This window comes from Eumetopias jubatus, unplaced genomic scaffold (genome assembly GCF_037043125.1).
Source record: "Eumetopias jubatus isolate StellerSeaLion01/CBP00866 unplaced genomic scaffold, mEumJub1_p1.0 scaffold_4, whole genome shotgun sequence".
Lineage (NCBI taxonomy): Eukaryota > Metazoa > Chordata > Mammalia > Carnivora > Otariidae > Eumetopias > Eumetopias jubatus.
In genome coordinates, this window is record NW_028274810.1 from 79,143,316 (window position 1) to 79,165,729 (window position 22,414).

Genomic DNA, 22,414 nt, shown 5'->3' on the forward strand with positions numbered 1-22,414 from the left:
GAGGGGGCTCTGTGTGGCCTGAGGAGGAGGAGGAGGAATTTGTTCTTTCCTTCAGCTCTGAGATCCCAGTCTTGTCAGAGGCAGAGCCTCTGACCTCACACACCAGAGGACACATTCTCACAGCACACCTCACACACACTCATATAAACAGCACCCTGTGGTCCAGGCGACGTCCCTGCGGAGGTGAGGCCGAGTGCCCAGCCGCACAGAGGAAGTGTGGCCGGCTGATTGCCGGGTGAGTAGGCCAGCTATACGAGCTGCCTTCGGGACTGGACCCTGAAGGATGAGTGAAAGTTCACGGGGCAGAAATGGGGTGGGAAAGCATCCTGGGCAGAAGGCATTGCAAGTGCAAAGCAAAGAAGTCCACAGGTGCATGCCATATTCGAGGAGCAGTGGGACCAGAAAGTAAAGCTGGACAGGTAAGCTGAAGCTGGGCGGTGAGAGGCTTGATGTGCTGGCTGCCCTCTAGGGAGCTGGGAGACAGGGTTTAAAACAAAGGAGTGATGACAGCACCAAGTCTGTATTTTAGATGGTTAAGCAGCAGCAGTGTGGAGGGTAAATGGGAGGGGGAGACATCAGAGCAATTTATTGTTTGGGGGTCAGGGGTACTGATGTTCAGATTGAGAGTCTGATAAAAGCTACAAGTCCTATCCCCAAGAAACTGCGCATATGCAAAACATTCCTTATAAATTCTGGGGAGTTATGGATACCCCTTTTCCTGCAAAACTCACCCATCCACGCCATGTGAAATGTCAAGGCCTTGATGTCTGAGTATGCTTGGCATGTTTGAAGAACCCAAGGAAGACAGTGTGTCTAAAACTGAACAAAGAAAAGAGTAGGGAGAAATGAGGTCAGAGTGGAAAGCAAACACCAGGTAATAATAGACTTTTCTGGGTGTATTAGTCTGTTCAGGCTGCCATTAAAAACCATAAACTGGTTTAAACAACAGAAACTTACTATCTCAAAGTTCTGGACGCTAGGAAGTCCAAGATCTAGGTGCTGGTCAATTTGGTTTCTGGTGAGGAATCTTTCTGGCTTACAGACAACTGCTTTCTATGTCCTCACATGCAAGGGGGGGGGAAGATCTCTTCCTGTTCTTATAAGGGCACTAATCCCATCGTGAGGACCCTACCTTCATGACCTCATCTAATTCGTTACCCTGGGGCTTAGAGTTTTGATACACGAATTTGGGGAGGTATACAAACGTTCAGTCCACAACAGTGGGGAAAAGACTTTGGGCTTCTTTCTGAGAAGGAAAGCCAAAACGGGGGAAGGTGTATTAAAGTGACATCCAGCCGGGCTCCGTAGCTCAGGGGTTAGAGCACTGGTCTCGTAAAGTGACATCCAAAAAACAGTTGGAAACTTAGATCTGGGACTACAGCGAGGCCTAAGCTAGAGACAGGCTTAGGGGATAGGTTTGGATGGTGATTGAAGCCATGGGTGTGAGTAAAATTGCCCAGGGAAGGAGTGTAAACAAAGAAAGGGCATGTCAGGATGGGAAGGATGATCTTAGGAGCAACTGAGGGGCGGGGGGCGGGGGGCGGGGGGTGAAGTAGGAGTAGAATAGAGTGTGGGGTCCTGCAGAATCAGAAGTGAGATGAGAGGCTCAGTACTGCAGACTTGGTGTTCAGATGTCACCTCCAGGAACAGGAAGGCTCTTTATGGGGCAGGACTTTGAGTGGACACAGCTACATGGAGATCCCGCACTGAGGGGCCAGGTACCATCATTTAGGGGGACCAGTGGAGAAGTGAGAAAAGGTACACCATGGAGCAGGCACTACAGGTAAGGCATCATTGTAAGTGCTGCCTTAGGCACAATATCTCATCTCCTCCTTAAAGCCACCTTCCTCACCCATCCACCCCATATTGGCATGATTATCCTCATTTTACCATGTAAGAACTAAGGCTCAGAGGTTAGGTAACTTGTCCAAGTTCACACAGCTGGTTAAAGACAGGCCTAGGAATCAAGGCCACATCTGTCTTTACTCCATGCCTGTGTTCTGCTCATTATTCCACACTGCCTAGGGGCAAAACATGACCTGAGACGCTATGGGCAGATTCTATGCTATAACATACTAAAATGCCTTTAGCGGTTGAGCGGCTGCCTTTGGCTCAGGTCATGATCCTGGAGTCCCGGGATCGAGTCCCGCATCGGGCTCCCTGCTCGGCGGGGAGTCGGCTTCTCCCTCTGACCCTCTTTCCCTCTCGTGCTCTCTCTCTCTCATTCTCTCTCTCTCAAATAAATAAAATCTTTAAAAAAATAAAGTAAAATGCCTTTAGCAATCAGGCAGGTCATGTATGAAGGCCAGGTATGATAGTGATGCTAAGCTGCTTGATATAGCCCTATCCTATTATTGTCCCCTTTAAAACTGCAGAGACCAGACAAAAATCAAAGCCTTGTACTGCCAGCTTTCAACTACTGTATAGTATCCAATGCTGAGATGTTGGCTAAGGGGGAAAAAGTCTTCATGGTAAAGCAGTTTCAGTAGGATGGAGAGAGCTGAATCCTAGCTGCAGTGAGGTAGGGAGTGAAGATGTTAAGGAAATTCAGGTTGTGAATGTAGACTACTCAAAAACTTGGCTGGGAATGAAAGGGGACCGGAGAAGTTGTGGGAACAACTTGAGCTTGGCAAATGTCAGGACAAAACTGCAGTGGTAGGTGTGGTTAGGAGGAAGAGGTGATGTTCCATTGAGGGGGCAAAGCTGATGAAGTAGATGAGTTCAGCTGGATTAGGGAGCAATGAGGGAGTGCAGAAGACGTCTCTAAAAAGGTAGTTGGAGGAGCACCTGGGTGGCTCAGTCCATTAAGCGTTCAACTCTCCATCTCAGCTCAGGTCTTAGTCTCAGGGGTGTGAGTTCAGGCTCCATGTTGGGCTCCACACTGGACATGGAGCCTACATATAAAAAAATAATAATAAATAGAAAGGTAGTTGAAGTCTGAGTGGAGAGTCTTGAATGCCATGTTGAAGCATTTAAACTGTGATCTGGCAAACAGTTGGCAGCCACTGAAAGGATGCTTCATGTTGACAATGGCAACTGCTGAAATTTAGCCTAGCAGCCAGTGCCTGTGGTGGAGAGAAAAGAGCAGTAACATGGAGGAACATACTAATGCAGGCAGAAAAATAAATGAAGAGATAAATGTGAGAACGATTTTGGAGGAAAAAGCAGAAGTAGTGACTGATAACTGCTAATAGGACCCAGGGAAACACAGTTGGAAGCCAAGGCCCAGATTTCAAGCCTGAATGGCCGGAGGGAAAGATGTTTTGTAGGTTTTAGAAGTATTGAAATTTACAGAAATGGTTGCTCATCAAAGTAAAAATGTACAGCAGAATATAGGAAGGCGATGCTGGAGCTCAAGATGGGGGTAAACTACAGGATGCCCTCAAAGTAGAGAAGCAGGTGGGAGGCCTGCTCAACAACGTGAAAGAGCTTCGGAGAAGCCCCAGCACGCGTCCTGCGTGAGCAGGACAGACAAGAACAGGCCTGGTTTGATTCACTCCAAGTAACTTTTAGGAAGGAAACGCAAACTCAAGGACTTCCGGCCCTTCCCCCATTCAAAAGAAAAGTCCATTATCATTTTATTGAGCGCCTTCGTGGCATTTTGCATATCTCTCATGGATTCCCCTCTGCATCCGTGAGACGTGGGTCACCCCTCCACGTTCCGTGCCCAGAGTCGCACAGCTAGGAAAGGGCGGAGCCGGGATTCCACCTCAGGTCCGGCCGCCCCGAGCCCGCTCGGAAGTTCTGCTCGGGCCTTCCTCGTTCTCGGGCCGGGGGGAGTGGAGGATGTCGGGCGAACCTGCTGTGCCAGGCCCTGTCCCTGCCTCCCTCACCGGCGGGAAAACCGCCGCTAGAGCCAGAGACCCAGCCTATCGCGGAGGCCGCTGCCACCGGCCCAATCAGCGTCCGCCCCGGGCGCCTCCCAACAAACGGCCCGCTGATTGGTTTGTTCTGCCATCCGCCGCGTTGCCCTGACAACCAGGCGACCGGACGCGGAGGCCGGCCTCCGGCTACCCAGTCCCGTGGCCCTTCGCCTCCTCCTCCCGCATCTGGCACCATGTCGCTGCGGACACTACCGCTGCTCTTCTTGAACTTGGGCGGGGAGATGCTTTACATCCTGGACCAGCGGCTGCGGGCCCAGAACATCCCGGCAGACAAGGCCCGCAAAGGTGAGAGGCGCCCGGCCCGCACAGCCAGCCCCACGCCCGGCAGCCCGTCCCCCTCACCGCCAACGCCGCGCGCACAGCCGGAGCTCCACAGCCAGGCTCCCCTGCAGACTGACCAACACCCCTGCACCCCGCGCTCCTGTAGCCAGGGACCTTTCTCACAACGCCACAGCGCCATCCGCTCAGGGCCCCTCAGGAGTCAAATTCCCCAAAAGATGTTTTCACGGCAGAAGGATTTAATATCCGCGCTAGGGTATATTATTAGGGGACCTCACACACACACACACACACACACACACACACACACACACACACACACACACACACTTCCTCGTCCCCTCAAATTGGAGAGATAATTTCCCCATCTCTCTTGACAACCAGTCCCTCCCAAATGTAGGAGACCGAGCTGCCCACCACCTGGGTAAACACTGTTTGCTAGTCCAAGCATCCTTTCCCCCCACACCCCACCCCAACAGGTGCTGATTCTCCTGTCCTCTGTATGGTATCCTCCATGAGCTGGAGGCCAGTCTTGCTAATTTCAGAAGCTATTTCTAGAAAGGTGGGGTTCTGAAACAACAGATTAATAAGAAGACATAAGAAAGGCACGTTATTCCCTTCACAATTATTGGAAAAGAAGGCAGGTCTGGAAATAATTATATGAGAGTTTATAAAATGCAAAATCTGTCACCCATATACATCACATCTAATCTCCAGAGAAATGACCACCCAGAACTCTCTGCCACCATTTTCTTCTTCTTTTCCTCCCTTCTCAACCAACAACTGCTTTCACCAAGTTTCCTTGGATTGAGTACAGAAGAAATATATATTTCAAGGTAGAGAAAGATGTGGTATAAAGGTAACTGACGACCCCAGATTAAAAATTTATTCTCTCCAGCAATACGTATGCTCAACTGATGTTAAACGTACATATTCAGATGTTAAGCATACATACTCAAATATTCACTATTGTGTCTGTGCAATTGAGTCCAAGTCCACACACAAAGAGATCAGAAGAACCCCCTATCTCATACCCCTCCATTCATTCTGCACACTGCTGCCCATGAGCTTTCTAAATTGCAAATCTGTCCATACTCCCTGCTACTTAAAACCCTTTGTCAGCTTGCACTGTTGTTTGGATGGAGACCAAGTCTTTGGCAGGACATTTCAGGGCCCTTGTCGACCTGACCTCTCTCCACCTCTGCAGTCCCACCTTCCACCACTGCCTGCCTCCTACTTTGTATCTTAATAACAAACTGCTTATAGGCCTACATTTAAAGTATGTTCATTCACATTTCCGTGCTAATAATCCCATTCTATCCCAAAGCTCCCATTTCTATGCTAATGGTTCCTCTTCCATTCTGCATTATTCAGCTTGAGAATCAGCTCCTTCAGGAAGCCTCCCCACACCGGGAAAGGGTCTGAGAATACTCCCATAGTACCCCATGCATGCCTCTCCCTATCTTATCACTGGCCAGGTTATACTGAAATGGTCTGTGGGTGTCTCCCCCGCACGTGATTATCATCTTCATCTTTGTACTCCAGCACCTAGCATAGTGTCTAGACCAGAATAAATTGGTGTTCAGTCAGTGTTTGTTGAACTGATGATCTAAATTGGCTGTTTTATATGATGTTGCCATTTCTTCCTCAAGAGGGTTTTGTTTTCCTTAGCACACATGTGCTGTCATTGCATTCGGGCTAATGGCACCACTGAGCTGACCTTGCACTGGTGGTCTGCATCTTAAAAAACGGTATAAATTAGCAGTTAAAAGCATACTCTCTGCTGCCATGCAGTTGGGTTCCAATTCCAGCTTTGCCCTTTAACTAGCTGTATGTCCTTGGAGTGTAACCTCTATAAGCCTGTTTCTTTTTCCATAAAATGGGCATCGTACATACTCACAGCAAAGCTGTCAGAATTGAATGAGATCATGTATTCAACATGTTTAGCACAATGAGTGGCAGGTGTTGGCTTTCAAGAGTGGGTCTGGGCAAGACCCTGTGAATATGAAGGGACTGGTTTCCTTTGTCTTCAGGAGCTACAGTTCTTCTGGGTTTGCTAAATACAGCTTTAGGGAGTTTCAACCATTTTTAGTAATTCACATTCACACACTCCTTCCCCCCTTCCACAGTTTAGATGAGTGTCAGACATCATGTGAGATGCTGGATGGAGCCCGAGCCAGCCCTTCTGTACATTCACTGGAGGTAGGGCTTTGCATCAGTCTCATCCAGTAACTGCTTCTAAAACCGGGGGACATACCTTCCTAACAACACCAACATTTATTAAGCACTTACTGTCTACCAAGGACTTCTCTGAAGACCTTAATTCCCACAACTATACTATCATGTAGGTAATACTATCCCCATTTTACAGATGGGGCAACTAAAGTTAATTTGCCTGGGGTTACATAGTCAGTAAAAGGAAGAGTAAAGAATTTGAACCCAGGTCATCAGGCTCCAGAGCTCACACTCTTAGCCAGTGTGTCCTTAGGTGCTACACTATACTTCCATATTTGGGGGGACTGTATCAGAATCTTTGGGGGTGGGGGGAATGGGAGGTCGGGAAGAGAGGGGGAGCTCTGAAAAAATTGTCCAATGGACCCACTGATTTTATGAAAGAAATGACAGAAAGTAACGGGCTCATGGGGACTCGTAGAAGATAGAGAGAAAACAGGGTGGAGAGTACAGGATTCAGAAAGCTGAGAAACACCCATCTATCCCACCATTGAGAGCTGGTGTAGCTAAAGGAGCCGCTGTGACAGTTGCTGGTGCACAGAGGCCTATAAAACAGGAGCCACTGTAAACGAGTTCCCCACTGATGCTGTGAATGGAAATCATATTTCTTCTAGGTGTTTTCATTCTCTTACACAACTAATTGGTCTCCTGGAGGCCATGCCGCTCCCACGAGGCCATTGCAGATACTGCAGTTTTTCACCACAGTGGAGCCTCTAGTTTAGCATTCAACAGAAAGGAAGTGCTCTCACCATGGGGCAACTTTTGAGTGTTGCATATGAATGTTGTCCCCCATTTCAAGCAATAGCAAGAATAATAAAAGTGCCTTTTCCTCACTCCAGGCCTCTTAAAAATACTCATAAATAAGACCCTGTTACATTTTGTTTACATTCCTCATTTTACAGAAGGGGAAACAGACACACAGTAAGTGATTTCTCCAGGAGGAGCAGATCACAGTGAAGTACTGAGCAAAAAAATGGTGGTGAGGTTCCGTTTTTATTTTTCTAGTTCCAATTTAGCAGGCAGCTCTGGATAGCCTTGGGCCTTCCTCCCACTCAAAATATAACTAAAGTGAAATTGGCATAAGCAAGTCATCTGGAAAAATAACAGAAAGACCGAACATGGTTTACCTTCCCCTGGATCCTCAGGAGGACCGGGGCGGGAGCGCGCAGCACTCCAGCGACCTCTGCTGGAGCTGAGCGTCATTGCCCTCAGGAGGGCGCCAACGTGGGACATGCTTTTGCCAGCTCCACTTTGTCGACAGCAGGGAGCCACTGTCCCTTAGAGTACTTGAGCCCCTTGTGGCACCACCGCCCCAGTCCTCCTGAGTCAGATGCTTAACTGACTGTGCCACCCAGGCGCCCTTGTAAAGCCTTCCTTTGAATGAGGTGTATTCTTATAGCATTAGAGAAAATGACTTCTCGGGCCTTTCAAGATAAACCCAGGGGAGCTAGTTCTGGGTTTCCTCTCCCACGAGACCCCCTCTTGGGAAGGTATAGCCTCTCCAGGGCTTTTTGGGAACTTGTTATTTACCCGTCATCCTTTTCAAAGTTTCAAATGGAAGGCAGAGAGTATTTGCATTAGACATTAATGCAAACATGCAAAACAAAGTTTCATAGACCAGATCTTTGGAATTTCTATTTTAAAGCCTCCTTGAAAAGAATGTTCTTGCTTCATGAACTGGTGTTTTCTTTTTATATGCTTCATGTAGATGAATGGACAGAGGTGGACAGAAAACGAGGTATGCTATCTCTGGGCTGCATGCGTTCAGTCTGCATCCACAGGCTCACTCGGTCCTTCGTCATTGGGCTTACTGGGGGACCACTCTAAATATGTCTAAGAAAAACACAGGCGTGAGTTTCTCTTTAGCCAAGAGACTGGTTGTACATTGGGATCTCTTACTTAAATAAATACAGCATGTCAGATGAAAACCAAGCACACTTTGGCCGAAGGACCATATGGCACCTGAGGTATTTGTCCCTTCGTCCGTTCCAAGTTTTGCAGGGCATTAGCTACACTTCTGGGTCGACTGCCCTATTTGATAGTCCTTAAAACAATTCTGTGACAGTATCATGCAGCCAAAGAACTGTGGTTCGACGCCAGGGCTCCTCCCTGAGCCATTCTGCTCAGCACCCAGAGGTCTCTACCGAGCAATGGAGGAACATGGAAGCAGGTGGCTGCACGGCTGCCAGCCCTGTGGGCCGAAGCGCGCATGCACTATGGCCTTGTCGTGCCGAATCTTCCATTTTTCCCTTCACCCACGACTAGCAGCAAACCTGAAAAATTTGCCGATTCCTCAGAATAAAACCTTAGCCTTTCTCACCCTTAAATGTCGCAAGGACCTTCCATCACTTGACATTTGGGTGCTGTTGATGCATGTCATCAGCCATCATCCTCAGTGTTTTCAATGCTCTCAGCCTACCAAGTGTGCTGAGGAGATGACGCGTGTAATATGTAAGAACACAGGCATTAAAATCAAACACCCCATCCTAATTTCACTTCCACCACCAGCTGTGTGGCCTTGGACTTTAACCTATCTAAAACTCAACGTTCCTCCTCGATAGAATAAGGAGAGTAATTCAGAGTTGTCTTGGGGTTTAAATGAGAGAATGCAGGGAAAGTTCTAAGGCCAGTGCCTGGGACACAGTAAGGATTCAAAAGCCGTAACCATCCAGAAGTAGTAGCTTCTCCCTTTTACCTTGGGTTCCAAATTGCACGTTCCCAAAAACAAATGTATAGCAGAGGTAGCTGGTAAAAACTCAGTTGCTTTCATCAGGAGAATTATTTCATCAGGCCAGGCTCAAAGAAAAACCCAACTGAAGGGCTTGATACACTTTTGTTGTCTTTTACCATTTCCTGTGAGCAATTTTTGGCCCACCTCTTGACGCAGGGTGGAATTTCAGGCAAGAGGTGTGGATTATGAAGGCTGTTAGCATACATAATTTATTTTTTTTAAGTTTATTTATTTACTTATTTGACAGAGAGATAGAAGCACTAGTAGGCAGAGAGGCAGGCAGAGGGAGAAGCAGGCTCCCTGCTGAGCAGGGGGCCTGATGCGGGACTCGATCCCAGGACCCTGGGATCATGACCTGAGCCGAAGGCAGCCGCTTAACTGACTGAGCCACCCAGGCTCCCCAGCATACATAATTTAATCATTGGAATTTATTTTAACTTAGGCATTACAAAGTAATGAGCAGAAACTGACTTCAGAACCCAGGACGAGCAACCTGATCTGTTAAGAACTCAGTTACGAACGCTTCTGATGTACCTGTGAAAATTTATTTCCTTCCCTGCCCTTAGTCCCTGTCCCTCGAAACCTGGCTCCTAGTGCATTCCTGCCTCATGAAATTATGCAAAGCTCATGCGAGTGCCAAAAACTAACACCAAGACTGACTGACAGGTCTGCTTAAACCCATTTCTCAGGTTTAACTTAAATACGACCTGGGCTACTTCTCTAGGGCAGGGATAGCTGCCAGTTCCGCTTTGTGCCCTGGTGTTTATCTCACGTCTGGTACAGATTTAGGCCCACCTCAGCCAAGTGCTAGGTAAAGCACTGTGCAAGACGTAAACTTGTCAATTTGTGCCCCCATAGTCTTTCCAAAGACTTAAATTCGAGAGGCGGGAGCTCTGGGTACCAGGGCCCAATCATCAAACTGCCATTTCCTCTGTGGGGTCATTTGTGTTCACTGCTCGGCCCACAGGGACAGGGCGTGCTGTACTCTTAATTAATAACAGGAGAACTTTCTGGTTGTTAGGGTGCAAGGAGCCGTGATGATATATAGCCTATTCACTTCCCAGGGGGAAAGGCTTCATTTTGCTTTTTACTTTGCCAGAGTGACTAACAATCCCCCTGCAATTTTCTTTCTTTTAGAACTGATGTATTTGGGTATAAGCTATTTTCCTAGATAATGCTAGGGACTCAAAAGACTCTAGAGAAATGGCTCAGCACCCAGGCGAATGGCAGCTTCTGAAAGCATTGACATAATCGGAGCTGATGCGATCCTTCAACTGGAATTCTTCCTCTTGGGGACTCCTCTTTGCCCTACATAAATCCATAGAAAGTTCTTCAAATTCTTTCTCTCAAGGCCTCATGTGTGGCTTTTCATTTGTACCTATTTCCTTGCAAATTCTGCATTTGGTATAGGCTATGGTAAGAAAAAGGTAGAAAACCCAGTTTCTTGCCGGTCCTTGCTTGCTTAGGTCAAAGACAAAAGACCATTCATGAAGCAAACCCAGAAAAGTTCCTATGTCTCCAAGCTGTCCACACTGGGGAAATGTTAGTGCACATTAAGGGCAAGCTGCAATGGGTTCAGATTGTCAGATGTGAGAGACACCCTGTGTTGGTAATGGATTTGGTTCTTCCTCACAAAGAGGATGGAGCCTCAAGTAAAGTCCAAGGTCAAGTGTGAGTTCAACACATCTGTAGGGAGTCAGTCATTTAGTTCTTTTGTATCAAAAGGTGGGGAATCCCCTCCTCTCCCTCTAAATTTAAATACAACCAAGAAGCTCCGCCTTCTCCCCAAAAATGCTCTTTGAGATGCTCTTTTTTTTAAGATTTTGTTTGTTGATAAGTAGGCTCCACACCCAGCGTGGAGCCCAACACAGGGCTTGAACTCACCACCCTGAGATCAAGACCTGAGCTGAGATCAGGAGTCAGACTGAGCCACCCAGGCGCCCCAAGATTTTATTTTTTTTAAGTAATCTCTACACCCAAAGTGGGGCTCAAACTCACAACCCCACGGTCAAGAGTCGCATGCTCTACGAACTGAGCCAGATGGGCACCCCAATGCTGGCCTGGCCCCCAGGGTACTTGTATCAATTACTTAAAGCTGGAGAGGGTGCCTGAAACCATGACCTGAATGAACTACCTTGCCTTCCGTCTCTAAAATACACGGTCACAACCAATCACCTGGTGCAACCTTTGGCAAGAGAAAGGGGCATTTGTATCCTTCAGTGATAATCACTCATGTTTAATAATTGATTTTGTATAATTATTGTAAGTTATCAGTTTTCTTTCAAATTTTAATTACTGTGAATGTATATTCTCAGCACCCTTATCCTGTCACCCTTAGGTCAGGATATATCTGGCTTAATTAAGAATAATCTGTGTTCATACATACCTGTTCCTATTTCTTGTACCAGAAGGTTTTCCTAGCCTTCAACTAATATTATTTGAGTAGCACAAAATATCGAAATGAACGAGTGAAGAACTAGAATTATAGACACTTTGGTTTCCACATGCCTTAGGATTTTTATTCTCACCAGATGGAAAATTTCCATTTGAACAACAATATGAGACACATCACCACAGTGTAATATCAATATTATAGATCAAATGTAGAAATTAAGACATTCTAACATGGTGCTAATCTGAAGTACATGTCTGTAGAAACATTAGAAATGTTTTCATCTCTAACCAGTGGGTAGACTTGTCTATTTTCATAAAATGTTTTTTATTTAAAAAGAGTCAATTACCGTTATTGGTCCCATTTTTATGAAATTTAAGTAAAAACATTATAGATTCGCTAAACAAACCAAAAAAAGAGCAATGTGGTTTCTCATTTTAAGGAAGAGATCTAATCTAAAATGTTCATAGGAATTTTTTTAAAGAAACATCTCCCCTATCATCAGGTGAGATAATGTATGTGTAAAAGTGGTTTGTAACCACTGAAGCACATTGTCACATTTATGTTTGCTCAGAGACAGTCTCATAAAGCACTCTGGACCCTGCTTTCTATTGGGATGCCTGTGTGGTTTCTCCCGAGGGAGCAGATCTCACCAGCACATCAGCATCCCCACTCTGCGTAGACCCAGCTCCTGCATTCCATTCACATACAGAGAGCATCTCCTGAATAAAGCTTCCTCCAGTACTTGCTTAGCTGTATTCTGTCTTGTCTCTACAGTTCTGAATGACATCATCTCAACCATGTTCAATCGAAAGTTTATGGAGGAATTGTTCAAACCGCAAGAGCTCTACTCCAAGAAGGCCCTGAGGACCGTCTACGACCGCCTTGCTCATGCTTCCATTATGAGACTAAACCAGGCCAGCATGGATAAGGTGAGCAGAGAGCTGCCTCTGTCCCACTGGTTGCATTTCTTGTACCTTTGGTGCATGAGCACAGACTGGGTCAAATGAGATGATGTATGCAGTGGTGCCTTGCCAAAAAAAGGCACTTGTAAGTATCAGTTGTTGGTATTGAGTTCCAGAGTTAGAAAGGACCTCAAGTCATCCATCCCAACCCCTCTGATGTTCATGTCGTTCCACCTGCCCAGAGAGAGAGCTGGTGTTCATGCCCATATTCAGGAACACACACCTCGACCCAGTACAAGTGCCTATCCCTAAAAACTTTAAATCTGCTCCATTCTTAACAAATCTCAGCTCTGTGATGAGGAAACCAGGCATTTTTCAAGCAAATTCAAAACTGTTCAGTCTTTACTTAGAACATGAACATATTGGGGCACCTGGGTGGCTCAGTTGGTTGGGTGTCAGCCTTTGGCTCGGGTCATGATCCTGGGGTCCTGGGATCAAGCCCGTGTCAGGCTCCCTGCTCAGCAGGAGAAGTCCCTCTCCCGCTGCCTCTCCCCTGGCTCGTGCTCTCTCACCACTCTCTCTCTCTCAAACGAATGGATAAAATCTTTAAAAAAAAAAAAAAAAAAGGAACATGAACATATCTGTTTCTTTCTTTCTTTCTTTCTTTCTTTCTTTTTAAGATTTCATTCATTCATTTGACAGGGAGCACAAGCAGGGGGAGTGGCAGGCAGAGGGAGAGGGAGAAGCAGGCTCCCCACTGAGCAAGGAGCCCAACATGGGGCTCGATCCCAGAACCCTGGGATCATGACCCCAGCAGAAGGCAGACGCTCAACTGACAGAGCCACCCAGGTGCCCCTGAACATATCTGTTTCTTTGGGAAACAAATTATTGGGGCATTCTGATTTTTAAAATAATAATTCCAAAAAAATAATGGCAGAGAATAGACAAATCTCCTATTCAAAAAACTCTCCTGTTCAGAATATAGGTACTCCCCTCTCCCTGTATGGGGGCTATACTCAGTGACTTCCTTCCAAAGGGACAGTATGGAAAGGGAAGAGAACAGCTGACTTACAGTGGAAAAATAACAAACACTATAAGGTCAGTGACAATGGTGGTAAGTCACATTGGTTGTGTGTACCCTGATAGAGTGTGATGAGGATAGCACTGTACCTCTGTGGTCTTCCTCCCAAAAACCCACACCCCATTCAGATTGTGAGAAAAACATCAGAGAGATGGGGTGCCTGGGGGGCTCAGTCGGTTAAGCGTCTGCCTTCGGCTCAGGTCATGATCCCAGGGTCCTGGGATCGAGTCCCACATCGGGCTCCCTGCTCAGTGGGGAGCCTGCTTCTCCCTCTCCCTCTGCTGCTCTCCCTGCTTCTGCTCTCTCTATGTCAAATAAATAAAATCAAACAGATAACATTTGGAGGTCATGTTACAAGTACCTGACCAATACTCAAAACTCTCAAGGCCACCAAAAACAAGGACAGTTAGAGAAATCATTACAGCCAAGAGAGGCCTAAGGAGACCTGATGACTAAAATGTAACTGGGGTCCTGGAACAGAAATAGGACATTAGGGGAAAACTAATGAAATCTGAATAAAATATGGACTTCAGTTACTTTTAATATAGCAATAATAATAATTTTAAAAGAATTCATTTTTTAGTTCCTCTATTATGTGAATGTTTGTAAGTCCTGAGGACTGACAGTGAGTGCCAAGTATACAACATCCATGCTCACTGCCGGCTGGTACCTGGCAACCTCAGGGAGCTGTCTCCCTTTAACTGTGCCCTTATCTCCTCTCACTTATTTCTGGAAAGCTCCTTTATCTCCTTGAGCCTCCATTTTCTCATCTATAAAGTGGGGATAATAATAGCTTTTTCATCAGTTTCAGGAGGATTAAGTGGGAAAACATAGAACACATAGGCCTGGCACATAATAGATGTTCAGTCAATGTTAATCATCTCCTCTGCTGCTTGCTCTTCTTCTGCCTTTGAGAAGGTTTAGGTTTCCATGGAGAAAGGACACAGAATTTGGAATAAAAAAACCTGGATTCAAGTCTTAGCTCTACCATACTAGCTGTAGACTCAATTTACTGAATAACTCTGAACTCTCATTTCTTTATCTTCTACCTGGTTTTATCCTTTATTCCTCTCATGGGGTCCTATCCACAACAGGTGCTTGATGTGTGATAATGATGGCAGAGAGCCCAAGTCTGTATCTGTAGTTTTATACATTGCCCCACACACACCCCAGGGTGTTCCTGGGTATTCCGCTTTCTAAATGAAATATTTAGCTGCATGTTGGAGAAATGGGATCATGTAGAAAGTTCTAGCAAATGCCTCAGGATCTGAACGTCCTGAGTTCAAAGCTCATCCTGCCATTTATTACCAGCTTTGTGAAATTAAGCAAGTCCCTTCATTTTTAAACTGGGGCTAGCATCTTCGTCATAGAGTCCTTGTGAAGATTAAATGGGACCAAATAAGGTGATGTAAGTGAGTGTGCTCAGCACTACACTCCATGGGTGTAGATTATCCTCCATCCTGCGTCAGTCACGCCCTAGCTTCTCTCCCAGACTGGTTCCTTCCACCCCCATCCCCCAGACTGCCCTGCCACTGTCAGCGTCGGCCTTCTCCCAGGCACTAGGTGGAAAACACTGTGGTCATTTCAGACAGCCCTCATCTTCGGCCCCAAACCTACTCAGGCCATCACCATATGTGACAGTTTGTGTGAACCTATGACTGCAGCCTTCTGCTTCCACAAAACCTATCTTGACCACTTTGGTCCTCACCAGTGTCTCGCCTCTGATGGTTCATGGACGGTCAGACCACACGTGGGGCTTGCTGATATCTCATTAAGGATTGTTCACCATTTAAAATTGCTCTAACATGGTTGTAGGATTTCACACTTGCCACATGCACACATACTCTCTCCTTGACTCCTCTCAGCAGTTTAGTAACGACAGGAAATTAGGGAATAATTCTTTTAAGATTATATTTATATATATACTTATTTATTTGAGAAAGAGAGCTCAAACCGGGGGGAGGGAGAAGGAGAGAGAAAAATATCCAGCAGACTCCACACTGAGCAGGGAGCCCAGACTGTGAGATCATGACCTGAGGCGAAATCAAGAGTTGGCCACTCGGGTGCCCGGGAGGCTCAGTCCTTAAGCGTCTGCCTTCGGCTCAGGTCATGGTCCCAGGGTCCTGGGATTGAGCCCCACATCAGGCTCCCTGCTCCACAGGAAGCCTGCTTCTCCCTCTCCCACTCCCCCTGTTTGTGTTCCCTCTCTCGCTGTGTCTCTCTCTGTCAAATAAATAAATAAAATCTTTAAAAAAGAAGAGTTGGCAGCTCAACCAACTGAACCACCCAGGTGCCCCAGGGAATATTTTTTACAGATGAGAAAATTCAGGCTCAGAGAGGCAAAGGGACATGGCCAGGGCCATCCACAACACATCGGCCACAGCAGTAGAGGGCTCGTTTTTGAACTCGCTCTCTCTGAGGCCAGCACCCAGTCCAGGGCCCCACGGCTGCCAATACTGTTCCAAACATGTTCCATCAGCAGCATATGTAAGCTGACCAGAAATCCTGGCTTTCCCGGGAATGCCCTGGTTTATACCTGTTGTCCTAGCTTCATTATTCACATCATCCCCTTTTACACTCTTGGTTTGAGTGATAACTGACACGGTCACCTGAGCTGTATGAGATGCCCAGAACTGTTTTTCAGTAAATGCTTGACTGGACGATTGTGTGGAGGTGCTGATGTCTGCTTCTATTTATTTTGTGCAGCTGTATGACCTGATGACCATGGCTTTCAAATACCAAATACTGCTGTGTCCCCGCCCCAAAGATGTGTTGCTGATCACTTTCAATCATTTAGACGCCATCAAGGGTTTCATCCAAGACTCCCCAGCCATCCTGCATCAGGTGGAGGAGACTTTCCGGCAGTTGACTGAAGTAAGCGGGGCGTGGTTCATCACCTCTCAGCCCCATTCTTGTTCTCATTCCCCTGTTAAAAACAGCCAGATTCGGAGCACCTGGGTGGCTCAGTTGTTAAGCATCTGCCTTCGGCTCAGGTCATGGTCCCAGGGTCCTGGGATCAAGCCCCTCATCGGGCTCCCTGCTCCGCGGGAAGCCTGCTTCTCCCTCTCCCACTCCCCCTGCTTGTGTTCCCTCTCTCTGTCAAATTAAATAAAATCTCAAAAAAAAAAAAAAGAAAAAGCCAGATTCTATGACAGACAGAACAGGATGATGGATGACAAAGCCTGCCACTCTCCTGAAAAATCCTAAAAATCTACAAGTATCCATTTGATCATATAACAGGCATTACCGTCTTAGGCCCTCTCACTGTGGCCTTCCACATGGGGAAAGCAACGACACAGGGCATGGCCATTTCCTCCTGACTTTTCAGAAAGGGAGCTGGCAGGGGGAAGGGCCCCTCCAGGTCTGTGGGGAACAGGAGAGGTGAAGTGTCCCCCTACTTGGCTGTGGCCCACTGGGGTCGGCCGCACTGGCTCTGCCACTGCCCCTCTCAGCCCCAGCAGCGAGTCCCCTGCCTGCTTCTCTGGCTCCTGCCCCCCCTCCACCCACCCCCCAGGGTCTGCCTAGCCCTGCCCGTCTGCACTTCTCACCTCACTTCTGGAAGTAAAGCGCTTCTCTCTGCTTTGCATCTGGCAGATATACGGGGCACTGTCTGCGGGGGAGTTCCAGCTGATCCGGCAGACGCTCCTCATCTTCTTCCAGGACCTGCACATCCGGGTGAGTGAATGGGCGGCCCAGGGAGCACGCTGCCACCGCCGTCCTAGGGAAGCAGGGTGCCAAGTGGTCAGGCAGAAGAGGGCTGAGATTGCCCAGTTAGTGATTCCTCCGTGGTTGGCTCCATGATGATAAACTTTCTGATAACAAATCTCAGCAGTTTTTAAATAGACCAAGGAAGACAATGATACCGCCATTCCTTCCCAGTTCCTTTATGTGTTTCTTTAAAATATGATTTATTCTCGTCTCTGGAGGAAATGTGCTCTCAAGGCTACCAGCCTGCTCTCAATGAGAAAGCCCTTTCTCAAACCGTTAGCATCCTTGACCTCTCCAGTATCTGACCCTGGCAGGAGGCTGCCCTCCCACTCCAGGAAACCCACCTTTCCCGGACTCTCACGGGGCCAGACCATCCTGGCCTCACTTTACCCCTCCCAGCTCTGTGCCCCGCACTCCTTCCTCCCCCTTTCCTTCACCTTCACGTAGGACTTCGGAGTCTCACCGACACCCTCCCCTTGCCCTAGCCCTGCCACCTAGACCCACATCTCCACCTGCTTGCTGAGCTCTCCGTGAGGAGGCACCCAGTGCCTACAGTGTAAGGTCTGCGCAAAATTCATCTCCAAAATTCCAGTCCTGCACCACTTCCAACTTCCCGATTTCTTTTGAGGGCCCCACCGCCTCTTCACTCACTCAGCTCAGAAGCAGAGCGTGACCTTTGAGTCCCCTTCTCTGCTCTTCGTCTAAAGTTCTCCCGAGGCTGCCTTTTCAGGGTCCACGTCCTCCTTTCCCTTCCTGCTGCCCCCAGGCTGGCTCAGGCCCCCCTCTGCCTCTTGGCTGTGGCTCCAAACTGACCCTGCGTCCTGACCCTGTCAGGCCTACTTGGGACAACTCCACACACTGCTGAGCTCCTGAATGTGGGGCCTGTCTCTCTTGGACAGAACTTCGTTCCTCTGCATAACTTAACAAGCTGCTCAGGGAAGGATGGGTGATAGGGCCAAATGAGCCGAGGCTCTGGAGTCAAACATCCTGGCGTCTGAGTCCCAGCTCCAACACAGCTCCATGACCTTGGGCAAATTACCTTTCTTGAGCCTTACCTTCTTCATCTGAAAACTGGACACGATGATGCCTTATTGCAAGCATATAGCTGATGCAGCGTGTGTAATATGTGTGGATTTTCTTGTATGTGTACAGTATAGAGCGTTTCCTTCCAGAAACTGGTCACAGTGAATACCTCCTGGTTGTGGAGAACTGCGTGGAGGATGGGATAGGACAGAGCCATGTTCCATCATATACCTTTGAACCTTTTGAATCTTGTACTTGTGTAGGCATAACATTTTCACCCAATAAAATTCAAAAAAAAGAAGCAGTAGGATGCACTTAGTGCCTGATCATTATTTCCCTTCCACGGACCAGGGAAGACAAATAGATTTCAACTCAGAGGCCAATTTTATGTTTAACCCTCATGAATAATTTTATTTGCTGTGGATCGAGTAATAATAACACCAATATAAATTAAGATCTCTAATAGTCATCAAATAAAATAAAAAATATGAAAGTACAAATAAGATTAAGTTTTGCATTGCTTTAAAATATTGAAAACTCTGCATCAGATTCTTATCAAAATAGTGCCTATTTGGACATTGTTTTATGGATTGTAGTGATATGAGCAGCCATATTGATTTCTCAGTTCTGACAAGTTAAAATTCATTATAATGAAAAGACACTCCTAATAATAAGTTTATAACAAAATCATTAAAATGCATTAAACCACAAAATATATTAAGCTTTAGTTGCCAAATAGGCAAGCAATGAAACATCAGAATGTTCATGAAGAAAAACAGGAATCACATATCCTGACGATATTCAGCCACCGTTCCGTGACACTTGGCTGGTCTTCTGAATCTGGTCTTGAATGGTATTTCTGCTCAGCTGCAATTTGTGCTTGCCAATGCAGATTTTCTCTGTTTCCAAAACAGCCTTGGTAGTCTTTAGATTTCTTAGTAAAACCAACTAACTAAATAAAAAAAAAACACTGGTCTGATCTAACACTCCTTTGCTGTTTAACCAAAGCAAACGCAAAACACGGCATCCTGATACCCACAGCTTTCTGTGGTACCAAGAAACAACCTGAAGGGTGCCTGGGTGGCTCAGTTGGTTAAGCGACTGCCTTCGGCTCAGGTCATGATCCCAGAGTCCTGGGATCGAGTCCCACATCAGGCTCCCGGCTGAGCCAGGAGCCTGCTTCTCCCTCTGACCCTTTCCCCTCTCAGTTTCTCTCTCTCTCTCTCTCTCAAATAAATAAATAAAATCTTAAAAAAAAAAAAAAAAAAGAAACAACCTGAAGTGGTCTGAATGTGCTCAAGGCCCTGACCTGTACCCAGGCCTGGCCAGAGACCGCCCAAAGACCACTTCCACGTGGAATCCTGAGCAGTTCTTTACCACCATCCCCATCCCCAAGCCCCTCAGCCCTCCAGAGTCCTTCCAGAGTTGCCTCCAAAAGGGTAGGCTCCTCAGCTCAGCCACCCTCTCCTGTACTCTCATTCCCATCCATGCTTCCTTCCCTCGAGGACTTTCCTTGTGTGCCTCCTGTTGTTTCAGTTGTTGAAAAACATCATGCCATCTTTGCCTCTTCATAGAACGTTCCCTATCCCTCCCCTCCACGACCCGCTCTGCTCGGAAACAGTTCATCCCTGTGACACGCGTCAGTCTACCACAGGTTTATAGAGCGCACCATTTTCAGTGTTAGAGATACAGAAGTGAACAAGACCGAGGCCCTGCCTTAACGAGGTTCTACGCCTAGTAAGAATAGACAGGATAAGTAAGTCATGTTCTTGTTCTGATAACTTTAGGAAGATGGCAAGATAAGGTAAAGTTATAAAGGGCAACAGGGATGGGCTGTCGCCTGCGACCAGCGCTGTCCAATAGCACTTTCTGTCGCGATGGAGAGTGCATCTGTGCTGTCCAGTATGATAACCACTAGCCACATGTGGCCATTGGGCACTTGAAATATGGCTAGTGTGACTGAGAACCTGAATTTTTTAATTTAGCTTAATTTTGTTTTTTTAAAGATTTTATTTATTTATTTGTCAGAGAGAGAGAGAACACACGAGGAGGGGGGGTGCAGAGGGAGAAGCAGGCTTCTCATCGAGCAGAGAGCCCAATGCAGGACTCGATCTCAGGACCCTGGGATCATGACCTGGACCAAAGGCAGACGCTTAACCGACTGAGTCCCCCCAGGCGTCCCTAATTTAGCTTGATTTTAATAGCCGCACTTGACTAGTAGCTACTGTACGGGACAGCACATCCTTATGAGAGAGTTAGAGTCGAGTCAAGGGCAGCCTTTCTGAGGACAGACATTTTAGTTGAGAACGTAACTAACAAAGATCTCAGGGAAGCACATCTAGACGGAAGGGACAGCAAGTTCAAAGGCCCTGAGGTGGACAAAGCACGACAGAGAGGAAGCCAGTGTGAGTGAAGCGCGTGTAGGCAGGAGTGCTGCAGTTCACAGGTGTAGTGTGCAGCGGGGGCACTAACTAATCAGGCCAGACACCAGTCATAACCAAACTGGCACCTACCAGCTGACTTTAGCTTTATACCCTAGTGAGGAATTTAGTTTGTTCTTAGAGTAAAGAAAACATTTCAGGCATCCTAAGGTAAGTGGTAACATGATCTGATTTGTGTTCTGGAAGATGAACTGCATGGGACAGGGGTGGAGGTAGGACAACAGTGACGACACCATTGTAGAAATCTAGGTAGAAAATGAAAGTTCTTGGCGTAGGTGCTGCCACTGGAGATAGCGAGAACTCGTCACATCTGGGGTATCCCTTCAGGGCAAGAGCAGTAAGACTTACTGAGAAACTGAACGTGGGGAGGAAGGAAGAGAAGAATGAAGAATGACTACCATGTTTCTGGTCTGAGCAGCTGCTGGTGCCTAGTGCCATTGACTGAGAGGCGGAGGGACTGAGGGAAGTGTATTTGGGTAGAAAAATTAATTAACTCTAACTAAGTTTGATTTGCCTATTAGACCTCCTATTTGGCGATGTCAAATAAGCAACTGAATATGCAAATCGAAAGCCCAGAGGAGAGATGGTCAGCGTACATCATAGAGATGGCATTTCAAGTCTTCTGGCTCTTGGTGGAGGCTGGTCATTCTCCCTCATCCACCGGTAGGGTGTGAGAAGCAGGGTTGGCATTCTGCCACCTGCCCCCTCACTTGCCGATCTTTATTCTCCTGCCCTCACCAATGTGGCCCTCCTCTAGTGAGGCCAGATCAGCAACCACAACACCGTGCAAAGCCCTGCACTCAGCACTCACTGCTGAAACTTCCTGCCAAGCCACTCACCCGTGTTCCCGGAGCATTCACATCCCTGGCTCACTGTCCTCCTGGCCACCAGAGCCCTGCCCCCACCCTCGGGGACACGCCTCATCCAGCACTCTGGCCCCACAGCTCTGTGACCTTCATTTCCTCTTTCCATAGGAAACATGCTTCCTGCCCTCAGGAACTCATTAGAGAAGGGGAAAAGGCACCAAGTGCCTTGCAGATGTTTGATTTTAAAACAGAAGAGTATAAAGAGAGAGGCCACAAAGGAGGGAGTGGTCAGTTCTACCTAAGAGAATCAGAAAAGTCAGGGCACCTGGCTGGCTTAGTTGGTGGACCGTGCGACTCTTGGTCTCTGGGTTGTGAGTTCAAGCCCCATGTTCAGTGTAGAGATTACTTAAATAAATTTTTTAAAAAGGAAAGAAAACGAAAAGTCTTCATAGAGGATCTGACATCTTTTTTAAAAAATGGGTTTTCGCAGGCCCATGGGAAATAAGGGGAGGGGTTACCCGGACACCCTAGGTGAAGGACACCATCTCGATAAGGGCATGAGGCATGTAACTGCCTAGTGTATTTGGTGGTGCAGGGGGTGCAGAAGGCTGCAAGCATTTGGGTATGGCTGGAACGTAGGATTCAAGGAGGAACATGGCTACAGAGAAGAACAAGGGCCAACTGGACATTATCAGGCAGGCAGTAGAGAGCCACTGAAGCAGGGGAGGGACATGGTCAGAGAGAAGTTTAAAAGAGTCTCTTCAGCAGCCCATTGGAGGAGGGATCACAATCGGGTGAGAGGGCAGGCACTGAGGTCAGTTAGGAGGCACCTGCCGTGGCCAAGTCAGAGACGACAAAGGTCTGCACTAGGGACCAGGGCGGAAAGGAGGGGCCAGATACAAGGAGTGATACTGGGGAGGCAGGGCCTGACG

General features: G+C 47.3%; 1 protein-coding gene across 2 annotated transcripts in view; it reads left to right on the forward strand.

The window, feature by feature from the left end:
- The first annotated feature begins 4 nt into the window (after positions 1-4).
- OSCP1 (organic solute carrier partner 1) overlaps positions 5-22,414 on the forward strand; it is a 28,901-nt gene continuing 6,491 nt past the window's right edge. Inside the window, exons 1-4 of one of the 2 annotated variants that reach the window (XM_028113651.2) lie at positions 5-235; positions 12,296-12,450; positions 16,211-16,378; positions 17,099-17,179. In XM_028113651.2, coding sequence (XP_027969452.1) covers positions 12,319-12,450; positions 16,211-16,378; positions 17,099-17,179 — 381 coding nt within the window. In that variant the 5' untranslated portion in view covers positions 5-235; positions 12,296-12,318. Of the gene's footprint in view, positions 236-3,697; positions 4,170-12,295; positions 12,451-16,210; positions 16,379-17,098; positions 17,180-22,414 lie in introns of those variants that run through there. The other variant, XM_028113652.2, reaches the window with a different exon arrangement.